General features: G+C 38.1%; 1 protein-coding gene across 1 annotated transcript; it reads left to right on the plus strand.

Moving 5' to 3' along the window:
* Positions 1–1,443: 1,443 nt before the first annotated feature.
* Positions 1,444–10,063, plus strand: s100z (S100 calcium binding protein Z; the record flags this gene model as incomplete). The annotated part of the gene is made up of 2 exons (XM_080847168.1): positions 1,444–1,584; positions 9,905–10,063. The coding sequence occupies 2 exons, from the start codon at positions 1,444–1,446 to the stop codon at positions 10,061–10,063; spliced, it is 300 nt and encodes a 99-aa protein (XP_080703294.1).
* Between the last annotated feature and the right edge of the window lie 1,124 nt (positions 10,064–11,187).

The raw sequence follows: 11,187 nt of genomic DNA on the forward strand, positions 1-11,187 counted from the left end.
TTATTTCTGACGGCTTTTTATTTTAATTTTTCAGAGGTTAAAAGGGCTCTTTATTATTTTTGGGGGATATTTGAAAGTATTTTCATTTGAAAGTATTAAATGATTTAAACACTTTCGTAAGTAGGACAAAGAAAAATTCAAAGTCATACGCAGACGCAGACACACTCTAACTCCACCCAGGCACATTCATGATTTTAGCACAGTGTTTCATCCCTTTTAGTAGTTTAATGACTCAAAATTAATGATTATATGAGATTTTTTTATTTCAATTCTATGAAATTCAGGGTCATGGTATGGTTTAGGTGGATGTCTGAGGAGCACTGAGGTTATATGCACACAACACAGGAGGAACATATGATGAAGTGCTTTGAATAACATGACAAACAATTGAAGTAACCATCGCCTCTGTTTCTCTTACATTCTTTGGCCACTGGGCATAAGCTATCATTTTTAGCAAAGATACTTAGACATCTTCTTGATAAAACTAACCAAAGTAAAGGAAATGGTTTATGTCTTATCCTTTCAAGGAAGACCTTTAAAACATCAGGCAAGAGCAAAGACGCAGGGAAAATGTCTAAAAAGGTTCACATGCACAGGAAACCCTCTGGGTGTAGAAGGACCCAGGGGGACCACAGAAAACACCTGCTCTCTTCTTTATCTTTATCCAATGTGAAGGATATGAAGAGGAAAGGAAAACGAGTTAACGATGAATGAACAGGCAACCAACACTAAGGACATATAAGCCAAATACACTCCCAGATGGGTGCAGAACACTTCTATATTTAGGCATCGTGGAAGTGAATGAATATTATGAGCAGGTGCATAGAGTCACCTAGGGGGTCCCTAATCAGCCTGTTGAGATCTTAGTCAAGACGTAGATCTATACTACTGGCTGGGGCTACTCCTGCCTCTTTCAGCCCGTCTGCTGCTTTCACATAAACAGCTTCACATTTAAAAGCTCTGAAAAGGCCTTTTCTTTGAGTGAAACAGTTATCATTTGAAATCAGGGCATTCGCATACGTGTGCTCTGTCTTAACATTACAGCGATCTGTTTTCCATCACAGGTTTCTATATCTATAATGTTACCATAGCAATCTCACTGGGGAAATTAATTAAACCTACAGAGAGATGCTAGGTTTGCTCCTATCATAGCTCTGCTTATAAACAACTCCGTGTGGAGAGGCTTTTTCCTTACACATCTCAACGCTCCACACCAGGTAAGACCTATTTGCTGTCCTTCACTGAAGAACACATTTCGTGTCAGCAGAGACACTACTTTTAGCATTGTATAGATCAGAAATGTGATGTTGATAATTGTTGAAAAATACCCTTTCTGAAGTTTTGAGAACATTTAACATTTGGTCAGTATGAAAATTAACGCAACAAATCTTGCTGGTGACTTGTGCCTTAGTATATCTGCTTCCTTGAATTGAGCTTCTCACTATGCCGAGCAAGCTGGAGGGCGCCATGGATGCTCTTATATCCGTCTTCCACAACTACTCTGGAAATGAGGGTGACAAGTTTAAACTGAACAAGGGGGAACTTAAAGAGCTGTTAAACAGCGAACTCACTGATTTCCTAATGGTAAGTCACCTCTGCTGTTGTGTTTAACCACAAATACCATTATATCATCAAGATAGACTGACAGTTTGCCAAACTATTTTTTTATCCAAAGGTCTCTAATTTAATTTATATTTTTAATTCCATTAAAAGTTCAAGATGCTTTACATATCCCATAGCCTTGTTTATTACTGAAATATGACACAGGTTAGAACCAGTGGTTAAAATGTGTTCATGGTTAATAGGATTTATTTGATTAAATTACCAGTGAATTAACTGTTTCAATACGAAAGCAACGTCACCAGGATATATTCTGCATGCTACAATCCCTACATTGTGTATGTGTGTGTGGGTTTTAGGGTTATTTTTTTAATTATTATTTTGATTATATTATTCTATCCTATGTGGAAGAAGACTGTTCCATTCATGATATTTTTCATACATATTCATTTTTTCATACATGTTCATTTTATAAATAAATCTCTCAATTTACATTTAAAATACAAACATAGGAGTAACTTAAGCTTAATCTTCATGGCATGTTTCTGAAATGGTAATTGCAGAGAAGCTAATGCATATATTTGATTTGATGACACTGGATGTTGTTACTGTGTAAAAAAGAACAAAGTTCCTTATTATTGCTTATTCAGCTATTTGTGACTGGATGGGAGGTTAGGTATATGTCTGGACTTTGCCAGGGGTCAAGGTTTGGCTTTTTAAGGGATGATCTGATGACCGCTATCCTATAAGATTGTCATGCGTATCCTAAATTGATAGAGGTTTTATTTTTAATGATTTTATTCTATGTGGAGATCAGTGAAATGAGTTCAGGGATGTAAATTGGTGTGAAAGATTATTAGAACACCCAGGTCCCAAGGGTGTTTCTAACGTCTTAGAACACTCCAGGTCCCAAGGGTGTTTCTAACGTCTTAGAACACTCCAGGTCCCAAGGGTGTTTCTATTGTCTTAGAACACTCCAGGTCCCAAGGGTGTTTTTAACGTCTTAGAACACTCCAACTCCAAAGGGTGTTGCTAACGTCTTAGAACACTCCAGGTCCCAAGAGTGTTCTTACGTCGTCTCAGTACATTTTGACGGGCTTTAATTGGCTAGGGAAAAGGAAGAAAGTCTCTTTCTTTTTTTTGTCACAAAATTGTCGAAAAAGATAATCTCCTACAGGTTAAACGAATACAGTGGTCAACTGCAATTTGGCTGTTTTGAAGTAAATGGTAGTAGATATATAATTATTTGTCGACTTGCATGTAAAATGTCACCCAGACATTGATTTTCCAAAATGGAAATTCCATATCACAACTGTGTGTTTTTGTTTTGTTCTTGTAAAAAGGCTTTATGCTAGGATGGGGAGGGTTATTAACAGCCCCCTCTCTGCATTTTTAGGATTCAAGGCCATAAGCCTTCCTTATGATGCCTTTTGATACTATAGTGACAGGGTCATGAATGTTAAATGGCCAATTATTTGCCCATGAACTTGAGTGACTAAGAGCTTTCATGTTTATAGCCTAAGGCCTTAGAGAATCATCTCAAGTTATCAAAACGGTTCAACGCTGTGGTACATGTTTTTTTGCAGATATCCCAACTTCTTTTTCAAAGTATGATTATTTGATAGTGATTTTATGGAAAAATGCAGATTTGACATGCATGCAACTTACATATAATTGTACCTGAACTTGTGAATTCAAACAAATGTGACCACTGTTTAAAGTCACACTAATTTTCAAAGAATCAGAGTGTGTCAGATCCACCAAAGAGCCTGAATCTAGCCCTGGACTTCCTGGGGTTGAAGCTTCAAATAATAAGCAAGGTAAAAGCTTTGGAAGTTCAGAGAGGTCAGAAAGGCAGTCTGAAGGCAGTCTTAAAGTCTACAAGGTGCTTCTAGAGTGTTGCTATAAAATAATTGAATATGAAGTTTACCAGGGTCGATTATTGTATTTTGGTTGGTTGTTCTTCAGTGTGGTTGCTTAGGTGTTGCTAATGTGAAGCACCAGTACTGGTTAACACAGAGATCTCAGCATGTCACCCACCCCACTCCGACAAAATTTTGGAAGACTACAATGACTTCTGATGTACACATGTTAGGGGCAGCACTGAAAATAACACATTTGGCATCGATGGGCTAATTAACAACACATTTGGCATGGATGGGCCAATAAATAACACATTTGGCATGGATGAGCTAATAAACAACACATTTGGCTTATACTCACATTCAGTGTTGGGGGTAACGAGTTACAAAGTAACGGATTACTTTAACGACGTTACTATTATTGGTCACGGAGTACAGTAACGCATTACACGCAAAATATTGGTAATGTCATTACTTTACTAGACCTCAGTTAAGAGCTTTCCTGCGTTACCCAAGCCATTTTTTGCCAGTCCGTAAAGTTCTCTTTTAGTGGCGCGTGCATGCTTCCTGCCTGTGTGCTTGTTTTGGCACCGTTGCCACAGAGACCGATTTGAATGATTTGAGTGACGTGGCTGCTGGAGCGGAGAAGGAGGGAAGCGGGGAAATGGATGAGACGGAGACGGAGACAGGAGGGTTCAACCAGTAGCGATATTCTCATTACTTTTACTTTGTTGCTCGAAAGGACAAAAATCTGCGTGTTAAATGCACTATGTGTCAAATTGAACAACATAAACACTCATACAGATAAAATAAATTAACAAGGATAGCAAAACCGATGTATGAGCATAGAATCAGAACGGCAGAAAGGCAGGACGTCAGATCAAAGTGACAGGCTGTTTTTTCTCATTAAATGTGAAGGCTGAGATATTCATAACATTTAATTCAGTCTTACTGGTGGTCCTTTTGTAATACCAACAGACACTTCGTTGTGGATAAGTAAAGCCTATGTAGGCCTACTCACTACGTGTTTAGCATTACATCGCATAACTATGTTTCTGGATAACAGCTGTTACCATTTCCACGAGATGAACATTTGAATGATGTCAAAGTAAATGTCCAATACTATACTGTGTTCGTTTCCATAACAACAATACAAGCAATATACATTTGCAGACCTGAATAAGCACAGGGCAGAACAGTCAAGGGTGCCAATAATTGTGGAGGGCACTGTATTTGGAAATTCACAATTTATGTTGAGTGACTTTGAGTATGAGCTTTTCTCTTAACCCACAACAGTGATTCCTACAACAAGCTGGTTTTGTTCTCAGGAGTAGGCCCCAATTTGGTTTAGTGGGTTCTCATGTTTCCAAAAGCCTGTTTTTGGCCTATTTTTAATGTGTTACTGCTGAATGACCCACCTGAATGTCCCCACCATACATGGCCACTTGTATCCTGTTTGTGGATTTTAAAGTGAGGCATCTTTGGTCAGACAGTGAGGACAGGGTTAATGTCCGTTCAAGTGGATGGCTGAGTTTTATATGCCCTTTTGTTTTACATGTTTACAATTACAATACACTATGAGAGCTAAGAGATGCCCTTTATTGAAAATTGAAAATAAAGTGATGAAAGGGCCATGATGTTTGTCCATGTAGCTTTACGGTAAATTTGGACATTTGCTTAAAAAAATGGAAAGTAAAGTAACTAGTAGTGAAGTTACTTTTCAAATGCAGTAACTAATAAAGTAAAACTAAATCTAGTTACAATTTTCGGAAGTAACTTGTAACTAGTTCCTTTTTCTGAGTAACTACCCCAACACTGCTCACATTGATGGGCACGTTAATGTTTGATTGGCTAAAGTTGCTGGTCAAATAGGTAACGTTCTTAGTGTAGCGTCCCCTAATGTCTTAAAATGTCAGCAATCATCTCCTACCTCCTTTTTTGTACCTCCTTTTCCTCACCTTCCCTCTTCCTCTTTACCTGTGGCTGCGCTGCTCTATTAGAATGTTACCTTCTGAAAAATGGATTTGATTTGTATGTATTGTGGGTATTGGGTTCTTGAGAGCTATGAGGGGGACATCCGTAAAATAGTATTTTCGTTTGGTTATCCAAAGTTTTAAGAATTAAACCTGCCCTCTGCATAGCGTTTTTTTAAAGACAAATCTGCTTTTCATTATGGAAACTCAGTCTACAGACCTTTTGATTGGTCAGAACAGCTTCTGGTTTCCTCAACGGAGCAATGCCAGACCGAACTTCCCAATCAAATGTTGTGGGCGGGGCTACATTCGTCTGGTACCCAGGCCAGCATTTTCTAGCCATGATGCACCGTAAATCCCAATGACCAATTTGAGTTGGGTTATGGGTGTTATCCTTTTTTTTTAATATAGGTCAAACACGAAAAGGGGTTTTAATCATGGTTTAGAACTTACATCAAAAGGAGCAAGTTTTCTTTAGACTTGGAGATCATGTGTCTAAGAAACATGACATCTGCTTTGGGGTTGCACAAAGGAGCTGCCTTGGTCCATTATTATTCTCATTATACATGCTGCTACTTGGGGACATCATTAGCGAACACGATGTATGTTTCCGTAGTTATGCAGATGACACGCAACTGTACATCTGTGCTGAACCAAATGATGCTGCAGCTATAAACTCTATTACTACTTGTCTTTTAGTGATAAATAAGTGGATGAACAATACTTTCTTAAAGTTAAACGAGATCCTACTAGGTTTAAAACCAAAAGACAAATGCTGTTCATAATATGGGGAAGTGAATCCCTGGATTAAATCCGAGGTCACAAGTTTTGTTGTTTCAAGTTTCAAGTCCCACGTTAGCAAGGTGACGAAAAAATTGTTTTTCCACCTTAACATAGCTAAAGTATTACCATTTATAAATCTGATTTGGAGTTGGAATAGTTGTGCAATTTAAATGTTTTTGAGCTAAGTGTAGTGGCCTACTGTTTTGAATTGACCAGATTAAAGTTTGGCCATGATGGGAAAATTTTAATTTGCACGTAGCATCTACGTTTTTTTCAAGATGTTTTGGTCAAATAAACACTATTATGAATTAGTAATAACGTATTAGCTGGCTTGCTACTGTGTTGTTTCACTTACTTGAAGTTATTGCAAAGTGGTTAGCTTCCTTGTTTTAATCATAAGCCTAGTCAGACCATTTCGTCAGCTAGACGTCTTGAGGTGAAGTTAGCAAACTTGTTAGATACCACATTTGGGCATCGGTACTGGTAATAAGTGCTTATGCATCGGTTGCAATCTATGTTTATTACCTAGCTTGCCACCCAAGTTTCACCTTGTCAGGGGAATAAATAATGGGGGTCATTTAATAATACACAGGGGGTGTTTTGTCAAAGTCAAGGATGCTCCCTTGGTAGGACCATAGGTAAGGGATAACGTACAGGGCCTCGTTTCCCGAACGAGCACTTAGCCTAAAAAGCACTTGAAATCGTTTGTAAGAGGAATCCTACGTTGCAGACAGGTTTCCCGACGCGGCACTTAGCTTAAGTGTATCTTTCGTTGAGAATAATTCTACGTGTGGTCAGGACCAGTAGTAACTTCACACTTAGTGATTTAATCCACCAGGGGCGTCGTTCGACCGTCGTTCGGAAGAAAGGGGAATTTAAAAAAAAAACATGGCTACTTGAAGCGAGGAATATTTTACATTAATAAAGCTATCTACACAACTTTTTATATGTTTATAATGACTCGGTTTGATCTGAAATGTGCTACGCGACCAATGGAGAGTATGTAGGTCTTAACTGAAGCTTTCAAACAGTAGTTTTATGGCACAATTAGCGCTTATGCCACCACTCCATTGGCTTATATGGTAGCTTTCTAGCTAGATGGTTGTATACATATATATTTGCAACCATACTCTTCATTGAAACTTTTTTTAAATCGCTAGTTTCATAGCTCATACAGTCACGCATGACGTACGCTTCAACCCCCTCAACACCTTATCCAGAGGTGTCGTTTGGCCTATTGTAGAAGAAATCCAAACGATGTTTCTGTGTATAGCACATCATGAGAATGTCATTGTTTCACCTGCCTATTCCCATCAAAATAGAAATAAAGAATATTGAGTATTTGAAAATAAAGATTAGGCTATACAAAACTAGTGCAGTGCCCGTAGGAATTATGCATTCTGTAATGTTAGCAGACGTAGAGCTGTTGGGTAGTGTAATGGCAAGACATATTTGCACTCCACATAGGTACAGGTTACACTGAAGTATTATTGTGATGCATGTTTCCTTTTCATTAAGAAATGTGTTAATGGTAGCCTTTTTGGAGAGTTACCAACAAATAAAGTTTGAGATTATGTAGTGGATGCAGTTGAATATACTGTAGATGTCAACGTTGCTGTCTAAACTATAAACTAAATGTCATAAAGAAAGACATAATTTAAAATGAAGTTATGGTTGAAATAGGATCACTTCTTTATTGTAAGGGTAAGTGTAGGGTAAGAATGGTCATGCAGTTGGACTCAAATGTAGGTTCATTTTATTGAATGTATGTAGCCTACTGTACTGTATGACTTCGATGATGCTAGCTTTGACAGCCCACTCTCAGACAGATCGTAATAAATGTCCTTACAATGGGAACACAGTTTAAATAGGCTACTCTGCTGGAGATGGCGTTACTATCCCCGCCCCGAATTCAGTGCACATTGCACGTTCGATGCACGCATAGGCTAGCTAATTTCACAGCAATTAACGTAAACAGGTTAACCTGACGTAAACAGCTCCTAAGAGCTACTTAAGAACTCGTGCACGTTGCGCTCGTGCACCTGACTTTAAGTTGATGGTTGGGAAACGCACGTAAATAGAAAGTGTTACTTAGTCTACGATGTCGCGAAAATCCACGTAGGCCGTTAAGATACGTCGTTATCGGGAAACGAGGCCCAGAACTGTACAGCTCGAAGGCCGTTATCCCGCTTATCTCCCGTTTACAACATCCAAAAATGGTTTTATTATTATTATTATTATTATTTAGAATTTCCTTTATTTTTAGGAAACTTAATATGCATAATAACCTGATGAATTCTTAATTTGAAGCCTAGTGCTCCCGTTAGAGAAAGTAGTGCGTTTTTTGAAGAAAAAAAAAACACGTTACGTTGGTTGTCAATGGTAACCATACAAGAGCATTGATATGGAACGGCGATTTAACTTTTCTACTGGGACTACGTCCAAGGTGTCCGGTTGTACGAACTTAATGTACACCCCATTAGCCAATCCGAAAACAGTATTTCGTTCCAGAGGGAGATAAATATATATAAAGGCCTTTTGTATATATCTATGGGTAGGACGGGCCCTTCCAAGTTTGGTCCTTCAGAGGCTAGGCAAGACTCCTTCATTGCATTGGAGAACAAACAATAGAACAATACGTGTGCAGGTGTGTGTCATTGAAAAGGTCCCGCCTTCAATTCTGCTAGTTTAAAAAAAAAAATCGATCCTTGGTAGAATTCAAAGGATCCTAGAGATCGGAACAGTCCTTCGGCGGAATTTGATGACGTAGCATTCTTGAATTGCAGCTGTCAATGATCCTTCCTTCCTTGAGCGACACCCTAGGTCTGCAAAATGCCACAGAGCACTGGCAATGATGGCGCCAAAAGATCACTCACAAATAAGATCATTTTGATCAATGATTTTTATCTCTGGAAAGAAATTGTTGCTTATGTTTCTTGAGGAGAACTGGCTCAAGAGTTATGGTGCTTGAATGATTTAGGTACATATTTATGTTTTGAATATCTGGCCATTGTGCTCAAGTCTGAGAGACAAAGAAGAACCCACTGTTGAGCCAAAGGGCATTGTCATTAGAGACAGGACAATACAGTTGGGATTGGTTTGTGGAAATTAATGGAAATTAAGATTGTGGTATTTAACCAGCCATTTTAAGTGCACTGGGTATCTTATCTTACTCTTGCTTGAACTGTTCTCTTGACTTATGCTTTGTCTCTCTCTTTCTCTCTCTCTCTCTCTGTCTCTCTCTCCTTTTTCCTCCTTCTCTCAACATCTCATCTCTTTATGTGCCAAAACTCTGCTTCAGCTGGTTTCACAATGTTGCACAATGCGTTTGTTAAGCAGCTGGTGATGAAAGATAATTGAACAATTGTAAGTAAATGAAGACTTACATGATATGAATGATTGATATGCCTATGGCACAATCTTGTTCTAACCGATTCATGTCTTTATTACTTAAATGTCAATCAACTCTCATTTAAAAGTGTCCATGTCATGGAAACTTCTAGCCTTACTCTAACTGTTCTACCCTAACTCTGTTCTCTCCTTTGTACGTCACTTTGGATAAAAGCGTCTGCTAAATGACTAAATGTAATAATAATAATGATGATGATGATGATGATGATGATAATAATAACTCTCAGGAGAGACTGAGCTCGTTTCTAATTGCTCTTATGTACAAGAGTGCTCTAAAAGATTTCTGACCTATATCATATCTGCTGTTGTTTTCAGTCTCAGAAGGATCCCCTGTTGGTGGAGAAGATCATGAATGACTTGGACTCCAACCAAGACAATGAGGTGGACTTCAACGAGTTTGTGGTGCTCGTGGCGGCCCTCACGGTAGCATGCAATGACTTCTTTCAAGAACAACAGAAAAAGAAGGGCAATTAATGTAATTTAAAATTAAATATAACAATGGCAACACTAACAAGTCATGCTCCATGTTACCATGTGCCTGTCAAAATGTAAACATATAATGCATAGATAACATTTGTATGGTCATGTGATAAAACATTTCATAATTTGAACGCCTTAAACATTTGTCATTTGTTTCTTTCTCTTGCATTTCTTGCATTAGATATAACACATTGCACATCCCTTCTTCTATTAAAGGAATTGCATTTGTTGTCAATTAGAATTTTAGATCAGTAAATGTGCCTCACAGATTCTGGGGAACGGTAAATGCCAATCATCGCTATTAAAGTGCCTACAGTTAATTAGGAAAGATTAAATGTCTACTTCTTTGTGAAAACCTCTCCAGATGCATGAGGTGTGTATGTTGTCATCAAACACAATGCTTTGAGACCCAACAATGGTCATGTTAACCATTTGCTGCTGACTCTGGATCCATGTTGAATAGGCAGTTAGTCAGGCTGTCTGTTGAATGTTCAGGTATAACAGGCAAAGCTACCGCTAGTGCTGCTGCCAAACGCGCACTCTGATATCATTGAAGTTGATAGAGACACCTGATTGGTTTACACTTCCAAAACAGCAACACAATCCATAGTTTTGTGTTGGCAACTTTTTTGGCAAACTGTGTTCATAAAATGTAACGAGTAACAACGCATATTGTAGAAATGTAGTGGAGTAAAAGTATAGATTATAGCTGCAAATTGTAATGGAGTAAAAGTAAAAAGTATGCACTATTATTTTTACTTAGGTAAAGTACAGATGCGTAGAAATGTACTTAAGTACAGAAACAAAGTAAAAATACTTTGTTACATTCCTCCATTGTGAATATGTATGGCTGCTCCTCTACTTTTGCACTCAAATTTTGAACGAAACATTTGTCTGAGCCAGTCTCTATAAATCCTAATATGATCCCTGTTGCATAGATGAGTTTTTCTGTAGCATTGCTATGCCTACCTCAAGATGTTGCAAGTGTGAGAGAACCTTTCTACCTTTTAACATTATGATTAATACCCTTTACATTCCAACTTATAATGTTTACATCCCTGTTGCCTAGGTTTGCATTGGAAATATTTTGTGTCATCGCAAGTAAACATATCAAATAT

Source organism: Sprattus sprattus, assembly GCF_963457725.1.
Source record: "Sprattus sprattus genome assembly, chromosome: 11".
Lineage (NCBI taxonomy): Eukaryota > Metazoa > Chordata > Actinopteri > Clupeiformes > Clupeidae > Sprattus > Sprattus sprattus.